This window comes from Miniopterus natalensis, chromosome 2 (genome assembly GCF_054644295.1).
Source record: "Miniopterus natalensis isolate mMinNat1 chromosome 2, mMinNat1.hap1, whole genome shotgun sequence".
Classification (NCBI taxonomy): domain Eukaryota; kingdom Metazoa; phylum Chordata; class Mammalia; order Chiroptera; family Miniopteridae; genus Miniopterus; species Miniopterus natalensis.
The window spans coordinates 151,341,033-151,355,078 of NC_142082.1; the positions used below are offsets into that span (position 1 = coordinate 151,341,033).

At 42.1% G+C, this 14,046-nt stretch overlaps 1 protein-coding gene and 1 pseudogene across 1 annotated transcript in view; one reads left to right on the forward strand and one right to left on the reverse strand.

The window, feature by feature from the left end:
* Positions 1-4,983: 4,983 nt before the first annotated feature.
* The window catches only part of PKP2 (plakophilin 2), a 73,747-nt gene continuing 64,684 nt past the window's right edge, over positions 4,984-14,046 (forward strand). The window contains exon 1 of the mRNA XM_087814730.1: positions 4,984-5,231. Within this exon, the coding sequence (XP_087670856.1) occupies positions 5,009-5,231 (223 nt within the window). The 5' untranslated portion in view covers positions 4,984-5,008. The remainder of the gene's footprint in view (positions 5,232-14,046) is intronic.
* Positions 13,300-13,869, reverse strand: LOC107528371 (large ribosomal subunit protein uL6 pseudogene; annotated as a pseudogene).

Below are 14,046 nucleotides of genomic sequence, written 5' to 3' on the forward strand. Positions count from 1 at the left end.
GTTTGTGAGGGAAACAAGGGGGGTTGATGGGAATTTTAAAATCCAAGTCAGATTATTAGTATTATTTTTCTATGTGGAATGTAATACTTCTGTTTTGGGAATTTCAAGGAAGTAGTAATGTGTATGAAAAAAACAGACAAATTTTAAAATGCAGATAATGTATTTATGAAGGAATATATACATATCTACCAATCAATACCTTATATTTAAATAACTTCCAAACAAGAGTATATGGTGTAGTAATTTTAATAATTTAAACAATACATGACACTGAAATGCTAGATCCTCTACAAAGTTATACATAAAAAAATAAATTCTACTGATTTTTTCTGCTACTTTCATAGGTTAAAAATCACTAAACATTGTGCTTCTCTAGGCACTCAAGTCACTTTGATGTTTTGTTTCAGGCCAGGCCACCTCCTTCAGGATCCTTTTGTTCAGCTGCACCTGGGCCCACACAGAGGCAAACTAATTAACCAAAATGCCTGTAGGAGAGAGGTTACACTTATTATTTATTAAGCACCTGCTAGTTATCTCATTGCTAGATTCATGGCAGAGACAAAGAAGTGAGGATCATGGTCTCTTATGATGACAAGAATATGTGGTAGAAATCCACCAAGTTGTCCTCTCCCTTCAGCCTCTCTGGCCTTCAGATGAGAGATCTGACAGCTATTAATGTAGCAGCTATAGTCACACACCCAGAAGGTTATCATTTTAACTGATCTGCCATGAGTCATAATTAAAGGAACTGTCTTGAAAGCTTCACTAACTATGAACAAATTGCTCATTGCCAGCCCTAGTAGTTGCCCACCTGGTTTTCAACTCCCACACTATTTTGGGGTCTTTTAAAAAGAATAATTTTCAGATCTACACATTCACAATATATCCAAAATAGCAGACAAAATGAATATCTACATTGAAGAGAAAACTTAACATTCACTGCCATTGAGAGTCCCCATCAGAGCTTCCTTTTCCAGTCCTGATCCACTTTCATTATATGTGGCTAATGATAAAACTGCTACCCATTGCCTTGGCAACACATCCATGTGCTAAAAAAGGAAATAAAACCTGAGGTTTATTTTAAATTTTCTATCCACCAGGTCTTTTACACTAATTTAGGAAATACCTTTTAAAAGGAATAGATAATAATAGCCTGCAAATAGTAACAGGAAAATAGTTCATGAGAGAAGACACTCATGAAAATGTATTAGAGTTTATTTTTTAAATATGAATCAAAGCGTTTTGATGCCATTTGTGTTATTTAAAGTTATCCATTAAAATATTATTTCTGCTCTACAATTTATGCTATATTTAGTCTTTTAGTAACTTCCTGAATTTTTTGCATATTGAAGTTTCCCATATTAGAATTTACATATGGTTAAAGGAAATAAAATTACTCTGAGGAAACCCTAACTGTAGATTTGAAAACAATAAAAGATTAGTGCTTTAAAACTGTAGTGTGTAAATCAAATTAAAATGCAAGTGTAAAACTCAAGAATTTCTGAATCGTTATTTTATGTTCGCAGCAGAAGGAACTGTAGCCTCATAATTCAGTTACGTTATTCACATTACACTTCTACATTCCTGTGGTTCTAACTTTTCATTTTTTATCAAATTCTGTTGGTAAATGAAAAACAAAAGAAATAAAAGAGTTTTCAAAACTGGGCCTAAATATTAAAAAGTAGCAGATTGTAGAACAGCCAAACAACCACAAAACTATTCACAGCATTTTATTTCCATGGTTTGATTTGTTAGCTTGAAGCTACCGTTAGCAGTCATCTCAGGGCTTGCTCACAATTTAGGAAGTTGGCTAGGCAGTTTTCCCAGGAAACATGGCAGGGCTTGCATTTTGTTGGAATAGAAGCACATGCAGACTACATTTTGGGGCACAATGCCAGTCTGCCTACTTCCTCAGCCTGTAATTAACAGTTGCTATTACAACAGGATCCTTATCTCCAAAGGGAGCCTTCTAATGAATTTATGTTTATCTTATTTCCAAAAGGATTGTTTTCCTGAACTATTGAATTCTGAAACTATTTAAAAATTATCTCAGTGTAGTTTGTTTTTTTAATTTATAGGGAATATTACATAGCTAATTAATTGAATACCTAGAGTACATAAGGATATCTGACTTTTTAAAAAATAAGTTACCAGCCCTGGCTAGATAGCTCAGTTGGTTAGAGCACCATCCCATATGCCAAGGTTGCAGGTTCCATCCCCAGTCAGGGCACATACAAGAATCAACCAACGAAGGCATAAGTTAGTGGAACAATAAGTCGATATTTCTCTCTCTCTCTCTCAAATCAATAAATTAAAGACAATAAGTTACCAAAAGAGTATGATAACTTAAATAATTACTACTAACAGTAGTCTAGCACTCACTATGCTAAGTGCTTTTACGCATCATTCATTCATTCAACATACACCTCTTGTCTACTACGTGCACAATCCTAGGACAGCAGTGAACAAAACAAAATCCTTGCTTTCATGGAGCTGATGCTGCAGTAATAAGCAAACAACAATTAAATAAGTAAAGCATAAAACATGTGTGAAGAAAATAAATGCTATGGAGAATATATGTGTGTATAAGTATTTCATTCAAATGACAAGTTGACGTGAGCAGAAACCCAAAGGAGAAAATCCAAAATTGGATCTCAGGGGGGATGCTTGTTAAAGATCGCTGAACAACTATTTATTGAGGATTTCTTGTAACCACTTACCTTTTAATCTTTACAGCAGCACTTTGTGGTAGGCGTGTTTATTGCTCCCATTTTACAGGTAAGAGAAAACTGAGGCTTAAAAATGTAAAGGAACCTGCTTAAAGCCAAACTCCTTACCAAGGGCAAGCTAAGATTTAACTCGTATCTGCCTCACTCATAAGCTGTGCTTTTGACCATCTTTTTCCTGTCAAATCAAGATGTCGACATGCTCAATATCAGTGCCTATTTAACAGGATAGTTAATTACAACAACACACTTAAAAAGAAGAATAGCCTGGCTGGTGTGCCTCAGTTGCTGAGCATTGTCCCATGCACCAAGAGGTCACCGGTTTGATTCCCGGTCAGGGCACATGCCCAGGTTGCAGGCTCCCTCCCCGGAAGGGGGTGTGCAGGAGGCAGCTGATCGATGTTTCTCTCTTATCAATGTTTCTCTCTACCTTTCCCTTCCACTCTCTCTAAAATCAATAAAAACATATTTTTTAAAAGAGAGAAAGAAAGAAAAAGAAAAATCAATTTGAGAGAAAAAAAGTAAAGGAGGTTTGGCTCAATCAAATAAACAAATAATTTTTTTAAAAAAAGCTTCTCCACTCCCCTCTTGAGGGATCTAGATGGAGGCAGAGCAGACCATGTCAAGTTATGGCTCTCCGGGCACACACGAAAAAACAAAGGATGCCCTAGCTGGCCCTGGGGGGGCAGGTACTGAAATCGTCCTTCAGAGCAGCCAAAAGAGGCGCTGAGCCAGGGAGAGGGAGGGAGGAAGAAGAGGTTAGGAACAGAGTTTGTTGTGGGAAGTCTCTATCAGCACTCCCCCTTCTGTTCACCCCTCTCTTTTCAACTGAACCTCAGTATCAGGGTTGGATATTTTCATCTGGCCACATCACTGAGCTCTTCACAAGGCATCATCTCCCTCCAGACTGGTCCTGCTGGGATGGCAGGAACTGCTTCCAAGACCTACCAGCCACATGACTTGACTTAAACACTAGTTCCTCAAGGCCTTAGCCATGAGGCTGGCTGGGAAAGGGTGGCAGAACTAGCACCATTTCCTTGTGCAGGACGGGCCCTTGGACTTCCCCTTGCCCCCTGGAAGCTTGTGTGCATCAAGGGTATAGGTGAAGATAACAGGGCATGCACAGGAGAACGGTAAAGCTGTGTTCCCCAGCCACTCCAGACCTGAGTAAGTGGAGTTTTACAGTAATTACGCGATTTGAGGGAAAGTGAACATAGAAACCCAAGCAATCAAAGGAAGATGATCTTACTTAATACCAGGGATAGATGTTTTTCTTTCTGCCTCTCAAGTCCAAAGAGGAAGGTCAAGGACCCTTTCTGTTGAGCTTAGCTCTCAAGTCCTCAGCCGTCAGCTACGTGTGAAACACAATTAATAGCACAATAAATACAAGTTGCGGAAGATGAGATTGAAACTCAGAGGCCCCTTCGGGGGCCCCCTACGGAGCCGGTCATAAAGAGGGCTTCATCAACATTAGCAGGGCCCTTAGAAAGCATCGCCTATTAAAAGCGTGCTGTTCCCCTGGCGCCCCTCGCTGGAGCTTCTCCGTGTGGGGGTGTTCGTAGGAGAGGAGCCCGTGCGCATAGCGTGTTCTGGGTACAACGTGTATTTGTCAGAGGAAACAGAAGATCTCAGTGAGGAAGAACATATGTTTCTGAGACGGCATCTGTGCAAAACAGTACACAGTCCCTGCCGTGGTACTAAGAAGGAAAAAACTCCCGTATTATTTAAAAAATCGTTTCTTTCACACATGTCATCGTGGCACGATTCCTCCTACTGCTTTTTCCTGCCCGACCGACTAGCCCTTCCTCACCTTCAGGTGCAGGAAAACCACATGTTTGGAGCGGTCTGAGTCAGCCCGGCCGACCCGGTAGCGCGCTCGGGGATCCCGGAGGCGCGGGGCCCAGGAAGGGGCGCGGCTCTCCGCGCGCACCTGCCCGCGGGCCGCGCCTTCGCGCTGGGCGGAGGCCGAGCGGGGCCACCTGAGCCCGGGGCCGCCCCGGGCGGCTCTAGAGTAAAACCCCCGCGGACCGCGCCCTCCGCCCCACCCCGGGGGCGGGTCCAGCTCGCCGGGTGGCCGCGCGCGGCCGCTGCGCCCCGGCTCCCGCGTCCAGTGCGCTTGCCTGGGGCAGGTTGGGCTCCGGGCCTCTCACCGGCGCTGGGGGCGGGGCCGGGGCGGGGCCGGGGGCGGGGCGGGGCTCGCACCAGTGGCCCGGGCCCCGCCGCAGCTTCTTCGCCCGCAGGTCTGGCGGCAGGCGAGCGGCTCGGTCCCCTCCTCCGGTCCCATGGCGGCCCCGGGCATCCCCGCCGAATGCGGCTACATCCGGACGGTCCTTGGCCAGCAGATCCTGGGGCAGCTGGACAGCTCCAGCCTGGCTCTGCCCTCCGAGGCCAAGCTGAAGCTGGCGGGGAGCAGCGGCCGCAGCGGCCAGGCGGCCAAGAGCCTGCGGATCCAGGAGCAGGTGCAGCAGACCCTGGCCCGGAAGGGCCGCGGCTTCGTGGGCAACGGTGAGTGGAGCCGCGGCGCCTCCCTGCACCGCCCGACCCTCCCTCGCCCCCTTCCCTACCCCTCCCTCACCCCCTGCCTCGACTCGCCGCTTCCGAGGGCGCGGGACCCGGTGCCCTGCCCACCTGTGGCTCCCGGTGCCTCCGTGCTTGCCGCGCCTCCGGACTCAGACCGGCTCACTTGGGGAAAGCAGTGTTTTCTATAATAACCTCCTACTCAGCTTTGTCCTGTGTGTACCTACGTGTATGAAATGCACATAGAATATGCATCTATGCGAAAGAATTCAGCCCAGGATTTTAGTGCTTCCTTAACCTGCCCCCCCTCGCCGCCCTCCTCCTGCCCCCCCCTCCCCCAGGGGTCTTAATCCAGAGGCTCCCGGAGCCTAAACACTTTGAAATTTTATGCAGAAATTCGATAGGATCCTTTTTCTAGGGGAAGGCGCCCCTAGCTGTTATTAGTTTTTTTAAAAAAGAGTCTGTGATCCAAATGAATATTTCGAAGAAGAAAACCTGGAAGTGCTGGTGCTCCCACAAGCTGTAAATTGGGGTTGCGGTGCCTCGCCCAGGTACTTCGGGGCGCTCCACCCAGTGCACGGCGCGAATGGTTGCTCTAGGAAGTGAAAAAATTGGGAAGGAGACTTTGGGCCAGGAACAGCCACCACCCCGCGGGGGGGGGAGGGGGGCGGGAGAAAGGGGACTTTGGCCCCGCCAGCCCCGGCACCTCCACCCCCACCTCCTCAGGCTCTCTGAGGCGAAAGGGGTTTTAAAAAAGTAAAATACTATCAGTAACTGATAGGGGAGATGGAAGGTGAGGAAGATGGCAAACTACTTGTGCAAATTAGAAAACATGAAATATTTTCTTCCCTGCTAAAAGCCAGGTGATCAGAGCCACACAGTTCCACTTTTATTAATTTTTTTCATGAACAGTGAATTAAGTTGGGATACCAGTTTGTTTTCTGCAATGTTGAACTGTTTCTGTTTTAAGTAATTGGGCAACGGCAAATGGTGAACCCATCAGGAAAAAGAAAAACGCTCGTAGCTCAGACTAGACATTTAAAATAGCAGACCGTGGGAGGCCATATGGTTTTCAGTTTGTGTAAAAGAATCCTAAAGGATCAGGCAGTCAATATTTACATACTTGAAAGTAAACAGAGATGTTTAATGATTATAGTTAATGTAACTGAGTGCCTACTATGTGCCAAAAATTGGACTATGGGGTTTGTGTTCATTATGTCAAAAAAACCTTTTTAGGTAAATCCTTTAATCCCCACTGTACAGAAGAGGACACTAAGCAGTTAGGTAACACTCAAGTTCCCACAGCTACTAAGTAGCAGAACTGACATTTAAACTTCCAAGCCTGAATTTTTAAACCATTCATCGGTTATATTGTTAAGCTTTTTGGTTATTAATACAAAGTAGGATTTTTATCACACACTAAATCCCCTCCCATTTTTCCTCAGAATTGAGGTGGTTCTGAGAGAGTGGGAGGTGTAGGTAACAGAATTCCCACAGTGCATGGAAAAAACCTAAATTTACATTTAGGAGCCAGGACAACTGAGGTCCATTTTTGACCAATGGAGTCACTGCATCCCTTTAGTCTGTGCAGGTCCAGTGCTACCCTGGAACCAAACTAGCTTCTTCTATTTGGAGGACACAGGGATGCACATTAGATCATCTTTCGTACCCTCTGAAAATGGCTTGCTGGAAAGAGCAATCACACATCAACTATTCAATAAATGTGGGGAATGGACACAGAAGGAAAGGGAGCATTGCTGAGCATCTAGTGTGTGCCTACACTGTTCAACAATATGTTTTGCATTTTATCATATCCTTAAAACAATTATATGAGATAGACATGAGGAGTCATTTCACATATGTAGAATGTGTTGGTCTCTCAACATTTATTGGACGCTTACTCTCAAACCCACACATGTTCTGTCCTCTCTACAACATGGCGAATTCATGTTGTTTCGTGAATTCAAGAACTATCCAATGAGTCTGTTCTTCATGCAGGGCACCGAGTTAAACATAGACTCTGCTTGCTTTAAAGCAAGGAGTTTAAAGTCTGGAGAAGGAAACCTCCCTCTAAAAAATGCGTTATCAAATAAAAAATGGTGAGGTACCCTTAAAAAAGAACAGCTAGTACGTTATGGAGTTTAGAAGGATGAATTAGACCACTCACTGAACGGAATTTTGAAAAGCTCCTTGGAGGAATTGGGATTTTAGATCCCCCAAATTCAGTGGGATTGGACATAAAGAGGTGGCTAGAGGGAAGAGCGTTTTAGGCGGGAATAGCATGAATGCTTCATGGTTTACAGAACTGATATGGCAAAGTGCACTGTCATGATGCTTCTGCTCTAATGCTAAGGGCAACTGGCTGAGTGGCTCTTCAGACTAAGGAACAAAGTGTTTAAAATATTTTGATTGCAACAGGAGCTTCCCAGCAAGCTGAAATGCACTCAGCAGCCTACACAGAAGTGCAAGTCAGGCAGAGAGATAAGGCAGCACACAGCACCTACTTACTTGAAAGCCTCAGCTTTCTGAGACTCAAAAAAAAGCAATCGGCTTGAAAGGAATTTAACATGAACGTGCCATGGAACAATTACCAGAGGTGGTTCAAGCATGTTGTTTAATTAAAGTTCTTTGTACAGGCCGGGGGAGGGGGGCTCCTGATGGTTGTGAGTTTATTATTTCCGTATTACTATCACGTCTCTAAAGTTTGAAACAGACAAGCAATTGTTGAAACAGTGCTGGTCTGGAAAGAATCCTGTATCAACACAAGAAATTCTGGGAAGAAATGACCCTGGTGTTTTTACTGTTGTTAGCTCCACTGGCCCTGGAGAATCTGAATTGTTGGCATACCTGTAAGATTGAGGCAGCAGATAACCTGCTGAAAACAGATATATGAGGCTGATCTGTTGATAAATACCCTGCAAGGATCTTTAACCCTGTCAGTTTCTCTTTACTGCCTTAATATAGGTGGGTGGTTTTCACCGTAAATCACTCTTAACTTTTGCTGTTATTTTAAACTGTGCTGAGCGGTTTTAAAGTTAGCTATAACCCATGGGTAGAAGGGCAGAGGTGTTTAGCAGCATTGTGACGTGAGTCTGTATTGTGGGGAATTTTAAAAATTCTTTTATAAAAATCACAGAGAAGACATTTACGACTTGCAAGTGCTAGCAAAGGGAAAAATTTTAAGTGTCCATATCCTAATTGTTATGCTTTGAAAATACTATCACTTTGCTTATTACACTATTCCCCCCGGATGCCTGTATAGGAAGAAAGTCATGTTTTAAATTGTTGTATGTGATACTTATAAAACACAGTGAACAATATCTTAATAAAATTTGCAACTCCTTTAGAAATGTACCATAAAAACCTGAGGCATGCCATTTACTTAGATGGTTTCCCTAGTCAGTATCTTTTGAATGCCTGTGATCAGGGGGAATTCTGAAGAAAAGACTGAAAACTGACTAAGGTAGCAAAAAGGGCAATTTATAGGTGTTACTGGGGGGAAGCAGGGAGGGGGAGTTAGACATTGTTCAAATCCTGTACAAATTCCTTGATTGCCAAAAAGGAATGCCAGGAATGAAGCAATTCTGGAAGCGAGGTGACTAGTCATTCTGAAAGTAGGAGAGATCGGGAGAGGGGAGAAAACAAGAGTTCAACGGTGGGGTGGTAGGGACATGGCCATGCTGCTCTGAGTGTAAAATGCCAGTTAGTGCCACCTGATTTAATGTACCTGCATATCTGCCTAAGATAGCTCACGGCCAACCTTTTGTCCAGTGTCTAACAAATCGTTTTCAGAGAGTACAAAAAAAAAAGTGTGTCTTTTTTAGAAATTCTTCTGATTATAATTAATCAAAAGAAATAGAATGTTAACACAATGCTGCTTACAAAAAATGAGATCTCTGCCCCTAGAAATGGTGAGAACACATCTTTTGTGGGTAAGGTCTTGAATCAGGCAGACCTGATAGAGAGGTTTCAGAATCAATGGAACAGTGTGTGATTATAAAAGTTCCTTGCTCTGTCACAGATGAGATACAGGAATTTACCCTTAAAGAGAAGGCTGTTCACTTAGGCTTTTGTAAAGGCCCCTTTAATGTTATCTGTGCCCTGTGCTAGTGGTTCCAATCATGGGAACACAGGGCAGCTCACTTGAATGAGATATTCTAGGTATTCATTGTTCACATTGGCTCCTTCTGAAGTGTTGTTTTGGATACCAGCTTTAAATGGTGGGTCCCATGTATTAAAATAAGGCTATATGTATTTACATTACTTTTATCTTCAAGTAGTTACTATTGATTTTACACTCAAATTGAACTTCTGCTCTGATCAATAAAAATTATTTTTTGAGAGGGCACACACATTATTGGTAACCTATCAATCATAGTAATGAAATATGATGAAAACATGTTGCTAAGACTTCTGGTGTTTAAAAATCATACTTGATTAATATGGCCAATAATAAGACCATTTGGTTCCATCTCAGGTGACATTTGGGAATTTTAAATCATACAGTTCTGAGATAAATGTTTTCCTGCTATTTTGGGCATGTTCACAAATGTGTGAAGACAGAAATACCATACTTCTCCTGGGGAAGTAAACAGTAAAAGGCAGTGTTGTGAGTGGGAATAGACAAAATTTGGAAAAATCTTAATCTTTGTGTTACAATGAGCCATCTCACTCTCCTGCCTTATTAGGGTAAGAATAATAGAATTTCAGGTACTCTTTCAATAGAAATATTAAGAAATCTATTGTGTATCTTTGTGTAATGCAGTTAATGATGATTGAATATTGGACATAAAAACAGGTATGTTCTTAAGTGCTTAAAGATGAGCTAGGGGACCCAGTATGTAGCCTTAGAGAAAAATGCATCTTTCCAGAAAAAGAAAACACAATTGCCATTACCATTAAAAGAATTCACACATTTATATTCTTGGAATAATCAGCTTTAAGTTTAACAATATTAATTTGCCAAAGCATTACAACTAAATTTCAGCAATTTCTTTATTTTCAGAAGAAAATGTTGCTCAGGAGCTTAGTAGATTATTCCCACTAAATCTTAAATCTCAGTAATACATCCATGGGATGGGATTGAGAAGGATCACATCAGAATTACTATATCTTGATTTCTTTTTTTCTTTGAAGGAGAAAAACAGGAACTTTTCTTGACAGATAATAGGAACTTATTGTAGGCCACCAAAATATTACAGATAAATATACAAGCCATACAGAGAAGAGAATAACGGTAAATATATATGATCCAGATGTAGAAATAACCTTGCCAAAATGAGCATAGTCAGCTTTTCTAACCACTCAGAAAGAAAGTCTGCCTACATTTTGGGGAAAGAAATTTTTCTTCCTCAATAGTCCCAGAATAACAGAAATAGTAGAAAATATTTGAGTACCTTCCATCCACTCTAAGACAAAAACACACAAGCAACCACTGTCCTCACTTTTGGCTTCACTGTGGGAATCCACAGGATAGATGTCAGCCTGAAGGATTAAGTGCAAACTGAATTTGTGTAACTAGCATATTTTAAATGTACAAGGAAATATGACTAATCAACAAGTAACTTGTCAAATACTGATGCAGGACTGTACTAGACGTGGAAGTAAAGGACGTGAGTCTTCATGTCAAGGAGGTAAAAATTTACTGGAAAGATAAGACACCTTCTTCCTGTTTTATTCTGGCCTCACTCCAATCCATTCTCCCCATGGCTACTAGAGCAAATTTTCTAAAATCTCATCGAATCATCTCCTGATGTGTTTTCCTTTGACTTATTTTCTTGCTGTTATCTGCAGGAGTAAAATCCTCATTCAGCATGGCATTCCAAGGTCTTCGTGATCTAATGCCTGCAACTTCTCAAACGTCATCCTATCACCATTACTCCCACGGCCCACCAAACAAACATGTGCATTTATCTTAGTTGGTATTCCTACTCCTACCCCTGCCGCACTCCTCCCTCCCTTCTCTGAGCCTGGTTAACTCTTGCAAGCCCCTCAAAACTCAGTTCAGTTGTGTCCTCAATAGGCAGCCTTCCCTCACCCCTCCTCCACCTCACATTGTAGAGGGAGATCTTAAATACAAGGTAAAGATTTGATAACCATGAGTCACAGAAGATGCTTCAGCAGGGGAGAAACATGGAAAATGCAAGGGTTTTCTGAAACCACACTTGCCAGATTTGGTAGATTTAAAGGAGAAAGGATAACAGGTATGAATCAGTTGGGAGGGAAGAGGTTAGCCCTGGCAGTTGGGAGGCTGTGGAAATACCATGACTTAAGACTCATTATGAGAACCTGTAGTGAGGTTTTTCAAGCAAAAATAAATAAATAAATAAAAATTCATCTTTTTGACTGTTGCATCATTGTGAGAATATGTGACATTTGTCACTGCAGTTCTGAAGTAATCATCATGGGATATCTCAGCAAGGGAATCGGTAGGAATGCCGAAGTAAGGAGACAAATTACAAGAATTAAGGGATTTAGAAACTTCCAGGGTGTAGCAATTTAGTACTTTACCAGTGTGCTAAGGTACCAGTTTATAATCACAAATTCTATAATCACATATTCTGGCTACTCAGACAAAATACATTCTATGGACCTATGAAACGGCCTTGTAAATATGTATTTCTGTGGTTATCTAGAGCAGTCATTTGAAGATTGGCCCCAAAATGCCACGAACTGATGTATCAGAGAATAACGTCAGACTGCTTAGAGGGCTTCTGAAAAATAAGGACTTCTGGTGGCTGGTTGGTGTATCCATTGACTAGTCACACAGTGGCACAAGGAGCATATGGCCCATTCTCCCAAGAGAGCTGGGTGTGTCCTTGGCATTTTCAACCTTGTTGGAAAGCAGCTACGCTCACCTCTATACCACCACCAACAACTCCTGGCATATTCAACTTCGTAAGAATTCACAGCCAATACTATGCAGCTATACAGCCAGTACACTGAATTGTTTCTTAGGGTTGATTATGTGAGCCATGTTAACTGTAATAATAATTACACAGTGATCACCTGATCACCACTGCACACATTTTGTTAATTTTTCAAAAATGCAAAACATTATTAGACTTTGATGTGCTCTAAAATATTTTTTCACCATAGTTTTTGAAACCAACAAATGCTACTCATTTTCCAGCCTGAGAAAGTACTTATCTGAGTTATATGCAAAATGTGAAATGGTGGTTTCCATAAATATCTGGTCATTTTTCTTAGAAAGTAAGAATAGAAGAAGATAAAGATTTGTTTGTTTTTTAATGTAAGTCCAGGGGAAAGAATCCTATGTTATATGCCCACACAGACAAATAAAAATGCATCACCAACTCGGAGAGTCCTGATATATGGTTCTCGATGGGTCCTAACATATTTCATGTTCTCTTTTAAGTTACTGCTTTTGCTGGTAAATGACTTTAAGGAGCCACTGAAATATGAATTGCTATACTGATTTCTTCTAATAAGTTTCAAGATTCCATGCTTCACCTGTAATAGCATGCCCCTAATTTTACTCTTAGCAGGGGTGGGGAACCTTTTTTCTGCCAGGGGCTATTTGGATATTTGTAACATCATTCACAGGCCATAGGAAATTATTAACTTAAAAATTAGCTATGAAAAAAGCTCCTAGATTTATTGAATTTCGAGTCCTGCCTACAGTTGCCTGGGCAGGGCCAGATCAAATGGTTTCAAGGCCTGTATGTGGCCTGCAGGCCAGATGTTCCCCACCCCCAAAGAAGTGAAATTTGTTTAAGGTATGCAGAGAAAGAGAGCTGTTGTTACTCACAGGTTGCTGTAGAAAGACCAAATACCAGAGGTGATAGCTTTTAAACTTCCAAATTCTCTTTCCACCAAAAAGGGCATTGTGAATACGCCCTGCCAAGGCAACTACTTGTGAGCACAATTAAGTGTAGCATTTAAATCGGCACCAGTAGTGAATGCCTACTGATTTCTGTGCCTACATTTCCCCCCAAATTAATACACAGCTTTTCTTGCATCTTTAAAATGTCACTGGTAAGTCTGAGGAATCGCCTGACATCTTGTTTCTACAGCTGGACAACCTACATCTTATTTATTCATCAGCCTCCTGAACTACTCCTTTTTCAGGAACATCGATACCATCCAACATTTTCCAACATCCTTTATTTTAAATGTTGTGGCTTGTTGAACCGAAGCTGAATTTTATACAAGTTCAGCGTTGGTTCCTTAAAGAATTAACTCATCTTTCTGGGCTTGAGACACTGAACAGGCAACGCCCCACCTCATCCGAACCCTGCGGATGTATTTTTCACCCAAGAAATTGTGGGTTTCAGCAAGAGAACCATTCTCCTGAATAACAACATTGATGGGGAAGTGAGAATACACAGCCTTTATCTTGTAACAGAAGCCTGGCCCGACATCCTCGGTCTCTGTCTGTACGGGACATCAGATAGTGCGAATGGTGGCCAGTTCCTTTCCATTTCCCCACCGTTTGTCAGCCTGAAGCCTCTTTTTCTTTCCAGTGAGACTGAGTTCTACATGGATGTGACTGAAGTCCCTCCGCAGGGTGCCTCTGGGGCCCTTCATAGTAACTGGATCCCTTCAGGGTGATGTCGACATTGTCTTGAATGTCGATAGTGTGATTGCTGAGAGTGGTCTTCATCTTCTCATACATTTAACCATATCTGTTTTTGTGAGAATTCCTTGTACCTCCACCTCTGCACATTCTCATTTTGGAGGTAATTCAGTTTTTTAAGCATGCTCAGGGGGTGCTAGAAGCTTGAAAGAAAAGACGCTTTGCTGACTATGAACGCTATTCTCTTCTCCGATAGAAGCAGGT